This window comes from Artemia sp. Qi Xiang Cuo, chromosome 11, assembly GCF_049724085.1.
Source record: "Artemia sp. Qi Xiang Cuo chromosome 11, ASM4972408v1, whole genome shotgun sequence".
NCBI lineage: Eukaryota > Metazoa > Arthropoda > Branchiopoda > Anostraca > Artemiidae > Artemia > Artemia sp. Qi Xiang Cuo.
The window spans coordinates 61,764,180-61,780,891 of record NC_142804.1 but is presented as its reverse complement, the minus strand read 5'-3'; the positions used below and the strand labels follow the sequence as shown (position 1 = coordinate 61,780,891).

The 16,712-nt window shown below is 34.3% G+C and overlaps 1 protein-coding gene across 1 annotated transcript in view; it reads left to right on the top strand.

The window, feature by feature from the left end:
- The first annotated feature begins 501 nt into the window (after positions 1–501).
- The window catches only part of LOC148947211 (uncharacterized), a 321,142-nt gene continuing 304,931 nt past the window's right edge, over positions 502–16,712 (top strand). The window contains exons 1-2 of the mRNA XM_089096536.1: positions 502–600; positions 1,356–1,553. Coding sequence (XP_088952662.1) covers positions 502–600; positions 1,356–1,553 — 297 coding nt within the window. The remainder of the gene's footprint in view (positions 601–1,355; positions 1,554–16,712) is intronic.

Below are 16,712 nucleotides of genomic sequence, written 5' to 3'. Positions count from 1 at the left end.
ATAATATATGTTATTTTCAGTAAATCGCAATTTCAGTAAAGACATAAATATTCAATTGAAATTTTACTTGTTTTAAGAACAATTTATTCATTTATATCAGTATATGCAATACCGATTTAAAACTTTTTATTCAGTCAAATGAGCCCTCCTCCAAGTTTCTTGGACCGTCTTTTTCCATATGAAGGGCATAAGAGAAAACATTAATAAATGAATAACATAGCCTATAAATGATATATAGCTCATTAATGAAAAGAGGGATACTAAAATGAAAATGAGTGTTCTGAAAGTTATAACACTGCTTGTTGAATTATTGCTAAATATTGTATATCAAAAAATTCTTAGAAACTGTTTATTGTTAAAGAACGAATCGACCCAATAGTAACCAAAACTCTAAACAAAGGACTTTTGATAACAATTGATACTTCAAAAGAATTGGTTTTTATGCTGATTCCGAACATGAAGAATTTATTAAGTTTAATATACCCATCAAAACGTTGTTAGATGAATCGGCTATTAGCAGTTGTTGTAATGTGTTTTTGCCCCGGTGTTCTAAATAGTGGTCTTGTGGTCCCAAACTTGGCCGCAAGATCTCTTCAGAAGGTGGCAAGGCCGAGGCAAGGCCGAGTCCTTTATTGATTATATTTATTGGCATAAAGAATACAAACTAAAATATGACTCGTCTAACGGTTTACAATACTTTCTACTTGGGGGAAGGGTATTTTCTTGGCCAAATTTTCCACAGAAGGGTGGGGGGGAGAGATTTCCGAAAGGATTTAAAAGTGATCAACATACAAACATTTCTTATTAAAATAAACGGAACGACAATGAGAAAAACCAATTTTTTTCAAATTAGTAATGAGCACCGTCAAAACATAAAACAACCAGAAATTATTGCATATGTGAGAGGGACTGTCTCCTTTTCAATTTATCGCTCTTTACGCTAAAGTTTGACTTTTGTGTCCCAATTCCTTAAGAACGAGTTCTGAAACACACAAGGGTAGTTTAATTGGAATCAAAGCTTTATGAGGGACAAAAAAAAAATTAAACTTCAGCTTAACACATAAGGGGTTGTGAAGAGGGCAGCTCCCCTCATATAAGGATTAATTTCAATTAGTTTTAAGTTTTAATAATGCTCCTTACTTATATTTGAAACCACCTTTTTTCAAATAATAATAAAGAAGAATACGTTTAAATCACGTTTTCAAATAAGTCAACTAAGAGTGACGGGAGACATAGCCCATTTACCTTCCTCAGTGCTGAATGAGGTATAGGGCTTGTCATCAACATTATTTCAATAAGAAATAGTAAATCACATATTGCATGTCAATCTTGTGGTTTAATATACACCATTTCAGGTTATATGCATAATATACGGATACTTAAACTTCAGAGATGTAGAAGCCGCCAGTCAGACCTGTAAAAGTTGGTATGAAGCATTCATCTACAGCCATAAGATTCAAAACAATGTTGAATTTGTAATCCACCGAAATCATAGTGATGCTCTCATGGCTTTGTCAAGGCATCCTAGTCGCTGTAAAAGGATTACAATTGAGGTAATGAATTTCATTTCAAATTTTTACTTATAGGTTTCTGGCATATAATGAATGACAATGATGGGGCAATCCTATCGAAGGATTGACCAAGGATCCCTGTCCCTTGCATTCTACAACAGCTTAAGGACAGAAACTTGATACAATGTGCTATTATTGGCTATATAAAATAGAAGTATATGGTTTTTTGGTATGGAAAGTAGATGGAATAAACAAGTTTGATATATTCGTTTATTCAAAATTATACAGCTATGAATATAAGCAATAAAAGATAAATATCTCATCAGATTCCGCCACGAAGCTCTTTCTTATCGCACTCGCATAAGATAATATAGTCAGATGTATTTTTAAATCAAAAAGTTGCATAGAAAGTTAAGGCAACACCTCAAGAGAAAAAAAGAAATAAAGAGGTTTGTCAGACCTTATCTATCAATATATCTTGACGGATAGAAATGTATGATGTAGCTACATTAAAAACATTTTTTTTTTATTTTGAATGGCCGACTGTCGTGCATAAAGCCATGCTGTATTGTTTATTTTGGTTTAAAATTTTTTGGTTCTATTAAAAGCATCCATAACCGCCAAAAATAGCTGAATTTTTAGCTAAAAAAAAACTTACAGAGAATGTTGTTGGAGAATGATTATAGGAAAAAATTAGTTTTTAAAAGCAAAGTTGGTCTGATGAAGAGCGAAGTTGAAACTTCAAACAATATAATTTGCTGCAAAGCAGTTTCTGCAACATATTTTGGTTGCAAATAAACCAGCTCTTGATATTTTCCTGTTTGTAGAACTCTGAATTGCTAGAACTTTCCTTGATTTCTTTAGACAATTAAAATTGTATATTAATTTTTCTTGATTTAATGGCCAGTAAAAAACAATTGACAGCCTTATAAATTGTTATTTTGTTTTCTTACAAATTGAAACATTGAGACATATAAATTGGTATTTTGTTGGTATTTACAAATAATCATTAGCTTTCATTTTAGCCTTTATACTGCTCTATCCGATGTTGCAGTTGCCTGCTAGTTCCAGTGGCGTCAATAGTGGGGAAGGGGTGCCTATGGCATATCCTTGCATTCTCCCTCCCCCCACATAGATTTCAAACATACCTTTTTTTAAAGCTGTAAAATTCTCTTTGATTGCATTCCTCTAGTCTACCTATTCTGCCATGCTACCTCTACCTCAAAGTTGCCCCCTCGTGGTATTAAAAATAAATCTACTTCCTCCCGATTAGACATGGGGCAGATAATGTCCCATGGCAGATAATTTATGAAAAATAACAAGGAGGTTAGAAGAGGGAGTATGTACTGTTAGTGTCAGACGTGCTTCTTTTAACCGTGATGATGACAGTACCAGTTTTATTTCTTCTAGCCTTTCCACTTTAAGAAAAGTGCTCTAAGTACTATTTTTGGGGTGACATATTTCACTTTGGGGTGGCACTATCAAATCGAATTTTAATGAGAATATATCCATAAAAATTAGCTTTTAAATGAACCCTTAAACAGTTCTGCATGATGTTTCAGGAAATGTTCCACGAAGAAAAAAAGATGTCGCTCAGTGCCACCCACCTAGAAGAGACTTTCTTGTTGTTCAAGGGCGTGGGGACTGTAATTTACCTGAATTTGTTTTTTGACCATGGTAATTGTAATGGTGTAATTTCGTTTAAATCTGAGCCCATTTTTGAAGGATTTTAGGCTCTAAAATTTCATGTAAAGTTATTTTCTAAATAACATTTTACGAATAATATTAATCGAAATAAAATTTTGATCCATCAAAATTTTAAATTTTGATCTAAAATTTTGATCCTCTAAAATTTTGATCCATCAAAATCAGAACTATTAACTTGTCTCCTTTTAAAATGTTCTCCTCTTTTTTATTAATCGAATTAGTCAAATTTTTCTCTGAACGGGTCAGTTGTTAATAATAAAATCATGAATGTTCTTCAATTTTTTCCTCTCTAAAATTACCCTTGAAATCCAAGTTTAAAAGGAATAATTGAAAATTATTGAAAAAAGGAAAAAAAAGTTGATGGAACCAGAAATATTAGAAGAATATGGGTCAAATCAAGAAACAAATTACATAACTTTGCCTTTTATCCCAATTTTGTCACAAAAATTAAGAAGAGAATTAAAAAAACATGATATAAATACAGCATTTAAATCGGGACAAACTATAAGCTTTTTGTTAAATAAAGGGAAAGACAAGGTACCGAGAAATTTGCAAAAGGGAGTATACAAAATTCCATGCTCTTGTGGTAAATTTTATGTGGGAAGAACATAACAGATTTTAGAAAATAGGCTGCAGCAACTTCGTATCGAAGGAATTGTCTTAGGAACTTCGAAAAGGGCTTATCCGATTGAAAATAGAAAGGGCTAATGCCCTTTTTAATAGTCGAAAGTGATTGGAGGGCAACTAGTCCTCCAATCAGCGAGCTGCTGAGACTAAGCCTACGACCGGGAGATTTGTCTTGCCAGTGGGCAAGTCCCCCAAATTCACTTGAATGATTTTCAAGTGTTGGTCGTAAGGGAATATTGTGTATCGAGAGTAAAATGGGTGGATTATAAAGTGCTCAAAAATGAAGGGGGGTGCTATCATAATTTGGCTTCTTTAGATATTCTTTTTCAGTTAGCCTGATCGGTTTTTAGGTACAGTTTGTGACAACAACCGGTTTGAAACCATTTTTATATCTGTTGCCATATTAAGGTTTTCTTCATAAAGGCATATCAGCAGCCAGCATAACATGTAGGTTTAAATTAGAAAAAGAAAATGCAGAGTTTATTTAAGGGTAACATTTTACTCAGGCAGGGAACTCAAGACAAACGTTCTTTAATGCTGCATATATTTGGCGTTGGTTTCAGACAGCATCGGAATTGTCATCGCGGCAACCCTGGGTGGTCATTTATGTGTAAAATACGATGGAAATATATACGATGGATGTTGGTTATTTAAGCCATTTTTCCCAAAAGCCGTACTGAACATCAGTCTTCTTGCTCCATCAAAACTAAACCAAATTTAATTAGTAACTCAAAATGGAGAAGATCCGGGCCGCGAGAAATAATAACAAGAGCACGTTTCTGAATCTTTCCAATTAGGCTTACTTGTCGCTGAGTCAGACTGAAAGGGCCTACCTGGTTAGCACACTCTAAATGAGGTTTAATAAAGGCCCAGTACAGTAAAGGTTTAAAAGTTGATACGAAGAAAGAACAAAATTTTGTCATTATTTTAATATTTGTACGTTACGGTTGCCTTTTTCACCAACTGTATGGTGACTGGTGAGAATGTAATGCTTGAGATCAAACGCTATGTTTATTCCTAACTACTGCTACTAACGACTCACTGCAGCACAAGCCACCTGAGGCCAACACAGCTACGTACGCTCCTCCTACATCCCAATCTATTCAAAGCGTCCGTCTTTACAACCTCCCAAGAAGTTCCAATTTCATTTAAATCTTTCTTTATGACGTCCTACCACCCCAGACGAAGACAACTTTCTTTCTGTTTAGCCCTGAACGATTACCCAAGAAGAACAATGCTCGGAAATCTGTCATCCTTCACCTGCACTATGCACCCGAGCCCTCTCAGCTATCTATTCAATATAGCCCTAGAGGGCGGGATCGAACCATATTTTTGTATAGCCTATTGTTTGAAATACAGTCAGTCAGCCGGGTACCCAGAACAATCCTTAAACAGTTTCTCTGGAAAACATCTAGCAAATCTTCTTCTGCTTTTCGGAGCGCCCATGCTTCAGAGCCATATTTAACCACTGTCATCACTGTAGCTTCTAATATTCTAATCTTGGATTGCAGACTTTTCTTCCTATTCTTCCAAACTTTTTTTAACTGTGACAAAACACCCTGAGCCTTGGCTATTCTAATTTTAACATCTTTTCTAATACTAATAATACTACCATGTTAAGTGAAGCTGTCTACCTGATCAATCTTTTCATTACCCAACGACACCTTTTCATCCTTGTTCCTAGCTTTAGTGACTTAATGTTCTTAACATAAATTTTCAAACATATTCTAGCAGCCTGAACTCGCAAAACCTCAAAAACTTCATTCATTTTGCTCACACTTTCATCTAGGATGATTAAATCATCAGAATAATCTAAGTTCAGGAGACTTTTTCCTCCCCATTCGATTCCATGGTCTCCCATTGCCTTTCCTGTGCTCCTTAAGACAAAGTCCTTCAAAATAATCCTTAATGGGGATAGAACACAACCCTGCTTAATTCCTGATTTGATACAAAACCAGCTGCTAACCTCATTTCCTACCTTAACCGCAGCAGTGTTATTCTCGTACAAAGCACTAATCACTTTAATGTATTTGTATGGATACAATCATTACTAAAGCTCTTCTATCAACAGAATCGAACGCTTGCTCATAATCTATAAAACTGAGGACCAAAGGTGTTTGAAAACTCAGGCACTCCTCAATTATTAGCCTAAGAGTGAAAATTTGGTCGACACATCAGTAGTAAGTTATATAAAGCCACGACCAGTAGGCGGTACATGAAACGGTACAAGATAATAATTTAAATTTGAAAAAGAGCGAATCATGAGGAATCTAGTGCTCATGGAAAAACGTTTGATTCTAGATGACGATTTTCTAGAGCTGTCTATTCAAAGAAAGATATTTTCTCAGGGAATGCTTGTCAATATAATGAAAACTGATTCTCATCATTAGACTTTTCTATGAAGCTTCTACATCGTGGTCCAAATGCATTTACACAATTTATTGATATATTGATCACGACACGGCAAAATGATATTGTGGATATGCTTTTAAACATTAGTTTAGAAATTTAGGACTTTTTCTCATGAGAAAGATGTTGTTCAAGGATGATTTACTCTCTCTCTCTCTCTCTATCCCAGACAACTTTTTGTTGTTGCTAGCTTAGTTTCATTATGGTAGTAATAGTGTCAACACATTAAAGAAATGTTCTCTACATGTCCGCTATGTATGTACAGACTAGTCAGGTGGTCACCAGTTGAGGATTACACAATAATTAATGAGCATGATGAAGAGTGTAGATTTCACAGCCCAAGCACATTTTACAAAGGATATGCTATAAAAATTAAACATTGTAGTTCATGTCTGGAAGAGGTGGATGACTATCATCCTAGAGGATGCATATGCTTCAATTGTCACTATGATAAATCCAATCAATGGGAAAATATATATCCCGATGTGATTGGAAAGAATCTTAACCGTGATTTCTGTTAATTGATACGAGATTGGTATCGTCGTGGTTTTAGATTGTTCTGGGAGGAGGAGCCGGGTCAGCGATTCAACTGTTGGAAAAACAAAAGAATATGGTTTCTACGTCATCGTTGTGAAGACAATGGGTGTTATGATTATATGCCCACTGATTTTTTTTTGGCTGTGACGGAATGTGACTCGACACTTGAGGACACTGTTTTTGACATTACTTAAAATAAGCAAATTGAAACATGTGAATTCTATAAAATAAATAAGAATAGTACCATTAACTGTACAAAGAGATATGACAAGATTGAAGTTACACTCTACTGTAGAAAATGTGACCCTGACATTGCAGTACATCAGGATCAGTACACTCTGAATTCAGATTATCTACATGCACTAGCTGTTGTCGACAAATATCTATACCTAGTAGAAGATGAAATCTAAAGAGTGGAAAAGTCGTTTTATCATGTATATAAATTTTTTCATTTATTAATAAACAATTTCACATACATTTTTAGAACATTTTATTCCTAGGGAACTAAAATCAATATTTAATAACCTTGTAAGTATATTTTCCACAAAAAAGTCGTTCAATCGAGGTAAGTCAACGTCGATGCCAAGAAACTGTTTCTAGGTATAGCAACGGCATCTAAACATCAAAAAGAGTAGAACATGATAGCCAATTGTCTTAGTCGTTAAATCATTTACTCTTGGTTGATTTTCAATAATAGTTTTCCCACTGTTTTCAATAAAGTTGCTAAGTTATGGCGCGTAGCATTTATACGTTAGACCAAGAGGAACAAAAATTCAATATTCTTCGCTGTTTGAAAGATGCATAGCCATTGGCCCGTCTTCAAAGTCGATGGACAGCTATTAACAATGATTAAGGTATTGTTAACACTTGGAATTTTTTTCAATCAAGGCCGAAGGTATGCAATAGGAGCTTTACAGGGACATGTATGGGTTCATACTAAAAACGTTGATTATTTGGTTTGTGTTCATGGTGCTAGGTCTAGTAGAACACTGCCGTCGGGTGTGATTTCCCAATAGGTTTCAAATTGACTCAGTGATATTACCGTGATACTCTCAGTCAAAGCATCGGCAAATGTATAAATTATTTCATCAGATACGCCAGCACTCATAAACGATCCTTTTGAAATTCTTCTAACAACACCGATTCTCAAGGTAAAAATTTGAATCAAACACTTAGGATGTCGAGTGTCCTTACTAAAAAACTACTGCATTAAAAAATAAATTAAATTTATCATACAACCTAAATTATTTCATCAGATATGCCAGTACTCATAAACAATCTTTTGAAATTCTGCTAACAACATCGATGCTCAAGGTAAAAGTTTGAATCAAGTACTCTAAGACACCCCGCTCCCATCCCTCCTTTTTTTTAGAGCTATGATCGCGATGAATGGTACCTGTTATCAGACAAAAATGCCAATTGCCCCAAAAAAAAAAAAAAAAAAGTAGCGCACGCCATGCTGAATGTGCTTTCAAAAACCCATCTGGTCGAAAAAATGTTTGTTATCGTTAAGGATTTCCAAATATGTAAGAAAATTATGGAAAATACAATTCTCTGATTCAAATCTGAAACTTTAGTCTATTTTCAGATCGAAAAATAAAACCATTTCTATAAAATCTGAGCTAATAAGGGTTTTTGGCCGTAAACTCTAGTTTCTTGTTAGAAAATTATGGAAAATACAATTTTCTGGTTCAAATCTGAAACTTTAGTCTATTTTCAGATCGATAAATAAAACTATTTCTATAAAATCTGAGCTAATAAGGGTTTTTGGCCGTAAAATCTAGTTTTTGTAAGAAAATTATGGAAAAATACAATTCTCTGGTTCAAATCTGAAACTTAAGTCTATTTTCGGATCGAAAAATAAAACTATTTCTATAAAATCTGAGCTAACAAGGGTTTTTGGCCGTAAACTCGTTTTTTGTAAGAAAATTATGGAAAATACAAGAAAATTATGGAAAATACAATTCTCTGGTTCAAATCTGAAACTTTAGTCTATTTTCTGATCGAAAAATAAAACTATTTCTATAAAATCTGAAGTAATAAGGGTTTTTGGCCGTAAAATCTAGTTTTTTTTTGTAAGGAAATTATAGAAAATACATTTCTCTGGTTCAAATCTGAATCTTTAAATACCTTGTTCTTTATATTAGACTTTGACTTTCATCCCAATCAAATTAAAAATAAGCATTTTCAACTAGAAATATGGAGCATCGTTAAAAACTAAGACGAATGGAAATTATCCCGTATATGACGTTAGCTACCCCCTCCGAAATACCTTATTCTTTATGTTAGACTTTGACTTTTCATCCCAATTAAATTAAAAAATAAGCATTTTCAACTAGAAATATGGAGCATCGTTAAAAACTAAGTTGAATGGAAATTATCCCATATGTGAAGTGAGCTGCCCCCTCCGAAATACCTTGTTCTTTATGTTAGACTTTTTATCCCAATCAAATCAAAAAATAAGCATTTTCAACCAGAAATAAGGAGCATCGTTAAAAACTAAGACGAATGGAAATTATCCCGTATATGAAGTGAGCTACCCCCTCCGAAATACCTTGTTCTTTATGTTAGACGTTGACTTTTTATCCCAATTAAATTAAAAATAATCATTTTAAAATAGAAATATGGAGCATCTTTAAAAACTAAGACGAATGGAAATTACCCAGTATATTAAGTTAGCTACCCCCTCCGAAATACCTTGTTCTTCATGTTAGACTTTGACTTTTCATCCCAATTAAATAAAAAAATAAGCATTTTCAACTAGAAATAAGGAGCATCGTTAAAAACCAAGACGAATGGAAATTATCCCGTATATGAAGTGAGCTACCCCCTTCCAAAATACCTTGTTCTTTATGTTAGACTTTGACTTTTCATCACAATTAAATTTAAAAATAAGCATTTTGAACGAGAAATAAGGAGCCTTCCTAAAAACTAAGACCAATGCAAATTATCCCTTACATGAATTGAGCTACCCCCTTCAAAATACCTTGTTCTTTATGTTAGACTTTGACTTTTCATCCCAATTTAATTTAAAAATAAGCATTTTCAACCAGAAATAATGAGCATCCTTAAAAACTAAGACGAATGCAAATTATCCCGTATATGAAGTGAGCTACCCCCTCCGAAATACCTTGTTCTTGATGTTAGACTTTGACTTTTCATCACAATTAAATTAAAAATATAAAACCTTGAGAATATTAAGCCTTTTAGAAGAAAAACAAAAATCTTTAGTCATCAAGAAATTTCAACGAGCATCCGGTTTCAGAATTCCTATCAAGTCGAACAAACAAACAAAAACTAAAACAACTATAACAAAAAAAAACCATAATTTTAAACAGTTTATGGGAAACAAAGTGAAAGTACGGTGTAACTAGTCCCGAAAGTAACCATAACTCTAAAAACAGAATTTTAATAATTATAGATACATGAAAATGATTGGCTTTATGTGCTGATTTCAAATACATAAATTTTCTTAGGTTTAATGTTATCTGTCAAAAGCTAAAACCTTGAGAATATTAAGCCTTTTAGAAGAAAAACAAAAATCTTTAGTCATCATAAAATTTCAACGACCATCGGGTTTCAGAATTCCTATCAAGTCGAACAAACATAAAAAATGCAGATTCGATATACTATTGAATTTTAATATTAAATATATGTTTCAAAAATTATCCTCATGTTAGGTTAATATATTTCACTTCCTTGACGAAAATAACATCTTGATTAATATTTTCGGTAAAAGTTATGACTCGCTTCATCTCGATAGATACACTGTTGGTCTTCTTTTCTTCTTGAATTGCCGGGGTTCTTAACACAACAATCCTCTCCGACTCTAATGGGTCCAAGCGTGATTTTAAGCCACGTCGAATAGCAGGGATATCAGCCAAGGTGACAATAAGCAGTTCTTTACTCTTAAATTAAGGAATATGAATAAGTCAATGAATTCAAAGAATCCATATTTGCGAAAAAAAAAACAATTCACAAATCGTATGTTAAATAATTGGAATCTCCAGCACTATTCTTTTAATTAACGATTTTAATAACAACTTTAATCTATATTTTCAACATGTCTTGAAACAGACAAAGACATGTGTTACTAATCTCGGTGATAACACGAGTGTCCCAAATCCGTTTTTCCAAAACTAACCGTTTTCTTATAACACATCTGGTTCTATTTAGATCGGGAAAAAAAAAGAACAATTGTGAAAAGAGACATTTTGAACGAGATAATTATTTCAAAACAATTACAATCGTAAACAAAGGACGGGGGAGGAGGGATTTTATTTACATAATGGAAAAAAAGCTTACTTTGCGTTTTCTAGCGTGTATACTCATACTATTGTATGGTTTGTATTCTTGGAGGGGAGGGGGCTAAGTCCCCCTGAAATTTGAATTTACTGGTAAAACGATTTTTATCTGGAAATAAATTAAAAAATTCAGTAAGCTGTACTCACATTGACAATTGACGGATTCATTGTTTCAAAGTTAATAATATTCAATGTATTATCTAGAATATATCAAATCATAATGAAAATTAAATCGTATGTTATTAACATTTTATACAAGATCTCAAGGACGAATTGTTATGCAAAGGTAAAATCATATTTAAGCGACTCTCTGATTGGCCCCCTAAAAAATGGATGTTGGCTCGAAAAACACTCTGGTTGAAAAACTTAGAGTTGGAACACACTTGTGTGGGGAATCCCCGTTCATACTGCTATCTTTTTTTGCAATGTTTAGGAACAGGTGGGGAATCCCCGCTCGCTTGGAAAGGTACCAACAGGACATAAGCAAATAGAATATAGTTTCATAATGTGTTTTTTTTTCTTTTTTTTATCACTTTGTTTGGAAAGGTGCCAACGGGGCATAAGCAAATAGCACGTAGTTTCATAACGTGTCTAATCACTCTCAGAGTGTCCTTAAAGTAAAACTGGAAGGAACTTGGAATAGAATGGAAAAGGGACTAGACCATTAGAATTACATGAAAGGGAACAAACACCCTTAGAATAATTTGGGAGATAACATTAACTCTCAAAATGAAACTGGAGAGAATATAAGCCCCTGGAACAGAGTGAGAAGGAACATAAGCCCGCACAATAGCATGGGAGGGAACATGAACACTTATAATAGCATTGGAGGGAACATAAGCCCTTATAATAGCATAGGAAGGAACATAAGCTCCTAGAATAGCATGGGGGGAACATAAACCCTTAGAAATAGCATGGGAGGGAACATAAGTCCTTATAATAGCATAGGAGGGAACTTAAGCTCCTAGAATAGCATGGGAGTGAACATAAACCCTTAAAATAACATAGGAGGGAACATAAACCCTTAGAATAGCATGGGAGGGAATATAAGCCCTGAGAATAGTATGGGAGGGAACATAAACTCCTGGAATAGCATAGGAAGGAAAGTAAGCCAAGCAAATAGCACAGGAAGGAACATAAGCCAAGCAAAATGGAATGTACTACTCTACTGAAGTTCGATGTGAAAGATTTCAATTCCTCGTTAAATTTGACAGCTTTTTCTTACCATTAGCAATTGGCAATTTATGTCGCATAAAAAATCGCTCTCACACAAAAAAAATACAAAACAAAAGATTTCAAGCCTTCCCTGTTAATGTCCCGTAAGCATGAGACGTTGATATATCCACATTAGGCTATAAGAAACGAAAAGTTGATTTGCCTCCCTCACAAAACTTTTCCCGTAAGTTTCAGACTGATAACTGATCGTGAGACAAAACAGGGGAGACTGACCGAAACTAAGATTTTCGGAATGCCCATTCCGAAAAACAAAATTCTTTCCTCATCTTTATCTGAATTCTTTTATCCTTTATTGTATTTCTAACATTAATTCTACTTTTCTCCTATTACATAGGCAGATTCTCAGTCATTGAGATTTATTGTTAGATTCATTATTTTTATTAATGTAGTCATTGTTGCTACAACACGCCATACAGTACATATTGTGACTGAATGCGGACAAGTAAAACAAAAAACTTGTTAAATATACGTGTATTTCATTTTGATTCGTAGTACTGATACAGCTCAGTTGTATTCTGTTTGAGGAAGTAGTGTCACCGTAGTGTTTGGTGATATTTTGATTAATCGATAAATCCATAGTTTTACTTTCGATATTCGGTGTATCGGTATCGGTATATCGGATCATTTTTTTCCATCTCATGGAAATGCTGAAGTTCAGGAAACGCAAATGTTAAATAATTGGTGTTTTCTATAAATTTTTTCAAAATCAAAATAACGTAAAATCAAACAATACAAATAAACTTCGATAAAATAAATGAATTTAGTAAAAACCCAGATTTGGAATTCCTTGGGCTCCGGAAAAGAGAAAAATAAACTCCCGGCTATTCAAAAGGATCATTATGTCAATATTTGTCGCATCAGGTTTTAGTTTTTTGGTGCAAATATTGTCAATAGAGATTTGAACCTGGCTGTAGAAAGACCCCTATTGACCCCACGATTCACCCCTGCTGCCATCTACAATTTAGTCTAATGCTGACATTTTCCGAGTACTTGATTGCGTAATCGATTGGGAATTTGGAACACCTGTGCTGTCAGTCATTAATCAAATTGTTTCCGGGCAAAGTTTATTAATGTCTGACAGGTGCTGTCAATCATTAATTAAATTGTTTCCAGGCGAAGTCTATTAATGTCTTTGATGTATTTCCAAGGAGAATTGTTTTTGGAAGTTTATTAATGTCTTTGGAGTTCTTCCAAGAGAATTGTTTCCGAGCGAATGTTTTGATCTTAGAGACGAAGAGAATTACGCGGGAAAGTTTTAATGTCTGACAGATGATGTCATGGTTGATTGATTTGTCAAGAAAGGGGAATTAATTTGTTTTTTCTAAGGGGAATTATTGATTAACGAAATGATTTCTTAGTAATTTGAAATGTGACAGCGCAGGGATGCCAAAAAAAAGGAACACGCAGAAATTACGTTTAGGGTTATTGATTCACGAAAGGGTTTCTTAGTAATTTGAAATGTGACAGCGCAGGGATGCCAAAAACAAAAGGAACAGACAAAAATTACGTATAGGGATTATTTGGGCGAAACCGTTTTAGACATTTTAGAGAATAATTTCGGCGAAACAGTTAGAGACATTTTAAAAGATGATTTTAGAAAAGGTTTTAGAAGAGAATTTGAGGGTGAAACTCTGTGGTCGTTATAATACACAAGTTCCGTGTGAACAGTGTCGTGAGGTCCTCTACCCCAACCCCAAAGGGCCCTCATACCCCACCCCAACCCCGAAGTAAGCCCCCGGTCCTCAAAGGTCCCCCGGTTTCCTAGTAATTTCAAATGTGAGGTTATTTAAGGTTTCTAATGGCTAGTTTATTATTGTTTAGGTTTGCTTTGGTTATGTTCTTTTCAAAGGGCATTTCAGAACAAGTTCTTTTCTTAATGTCCTTCCTAAACACATTTTACAAATTGAAGTACCAATCCTTTACACCCACAACTTTACTATACAGCTTTTTGAATGCTCCAACACCAAGTAATACTTTTCAAAGGGCATTTCAGAACCAGTTCTTTTCATAATGTCCATCCTAAACCCATTTTACAAGTTGAAGTAGCCATCCTTTTCACCCAAAACTTTACTATACTGCTTTTTTGAATGCTCCAACACCAAGAAATACTTTTCAAAAGGGATTTCAGAACCAGTTATTTTCATATTGTCCATCCCAAACCCATTTTGCAAGTTGAAGCAACCTTCCTTTACACCCACAGCTCTACTTTACAGCTTATTTAATGCGCCAACACTAAGAAATACTTTTCAAAGGGCATTTGAAGTAGTCATCCTTTTCACCCACAACTTTACTATACTGCTTTTTTGAATGCTCAAACACCAAGCAATACTTTTCAAAGGGCATTTCAGAACCAATTCTTTTCATAATGTCCATCCTAAACCCATTTTACAAATTGAAGTACCCATCCTTTACACACACAACTTTACTTCACAGCTTTTTGAATGATCCAACACCAAGCAATACTTTTCAAAGAGCATTTGAAGTACCCATCCTTTTTACACACAACTTTACTTTACAGCTTTTTGAATGCACTAACACCAAGCAATACTTTTCAAAAGGCATTTCAGAGCAAGTTTCTTTCTAAATGTCCCTTCTAAACCCATTTTACAAGTTGAAGCATCCTTCCTTTTCACCCACAACTTTACAGCTTTTTGGATACCTCAACACCAACAAATACCTTTCAAAAGGCATTTCAGAGCAACATCTTTTCTTAATGTCCCTTCTTAACCTAGTGTCCAACTTGTGATGTAATTCCTTTTCGCACAATAAGTTTCTTTAGAATCTCTTCGTATATCTCAACACCAATAAATACCTTTCAAAAGGTATTTCAGAGCCCGTTCCTTTCTAAATTTCACTTCTCTAATAATATCACAAATTCAAGCATCCATCCTTTTCATCCCAACCTTTACTTTACATTTTTTTGGATACCTCAACACCAAGAAATACATTTCAAAAAGCATTTCAGAGCAACTTCTTTTCTTAATGTCCCTTCTAAACCCATTTTCGAACTTGAAGTTCCAATCCTATTCACCCACAACTTTACTTTACAGTTTTTGGATACCTCAACACCCAGAAATACTTTTCAAAAGACATTTCAGAGCAAGTTCTTTACGTAATGTCCCTCCTAAACCCATTTTCCAACTTGAAGCATCCATCCTTTTCACCCACAACTTTACATTACAGCTTTTTGGTTCTTTTGAATACGCTCAATACCAAGAAATACTTTTCAAAGACATTTCAGAACAAGTTGTTTTCATAATGTCCCTGCTAAACCCATTTTACAAGTTGAAGTACTCATCCTTTTCACCCACAACTTTACTTTACAGCTTTTTGGATACCTCAACACCAAGAAATACCTTTCAAAAAGCATTTGAGAGCAACTTCTTTTCTTAATGTTCCTTCTAAACCCATTTTCCAACTTGAACTACTCAATTCTTTTCACCCCCAACTTTACTTTAGAGCTTTTTGGATACCTCAACACCAAGAAATACCTTTCAAAAGACATTTCAGAGCAATTTCCTTTCTTAATGTCCCTCCTAAATCTATTTTCCAAGTTGAAAAATTAATCATTGTCACCCACAAATTTACTTTACAGCTTTTTGGATACCTCAACACCATGAAATACCTTTCAAAAGGCGTGTCCGAGCAAGTTCCTTTCTTAATGTCACTTCTAAACCCATTTTACAACTTGAAGTACCCATCCTTTTCACCCACAACTTTACTTTAGAGATTTTTGGATACCTCAACACCAAGATATACTTTTCGAAAGACATTTCAGAGCAAGTTTCTTTCTTAATGTCCCTCCTAAACCTATTTTACAAGTTGAAGAATCCTTCCTTTTCACCCACAACTTTACTTAACAGCTTTTTCGGATACCTCAACACCAAGAAATGCTTTTCAAAAGACTTTTCAGAGCAAGTTTCTTTCTTTATGTCCCTTCTAAACCCATTTTACAACTTGAAGCATCCATCCTTTTCACCCACAACTTTACATTACAGCTTTTTGGATACCTCAATACCAAGAAATACTTTTCAAAAGGCATTTCAGAGCAAGTTCCTTTCTTAATGTCCCTTCTAAACCCATTTTCCAACTTGAAGTACTCATCCTTTTCACCCACAACTTTACTTTACAGCTTTTTCGGATACCTCAACACCAACAAATGCCTTTCAAAAGGCATTTCAGAGCAAGTTCCTTTCTTAATATCCCTCCTAAACCCATTTTACAAGTTAAAGCATTCATCCTTTTCACCCACAACTTTACTTTACAGCTATTTGGATACCTCAACACCAAGAAATACCTTTCAAAAGGCATTTCAGAGCAACTTCTTTACTTAATGTCCCTTCTAAACCTATTTTCCAACTTGAAGTACCAATCCTTTTCA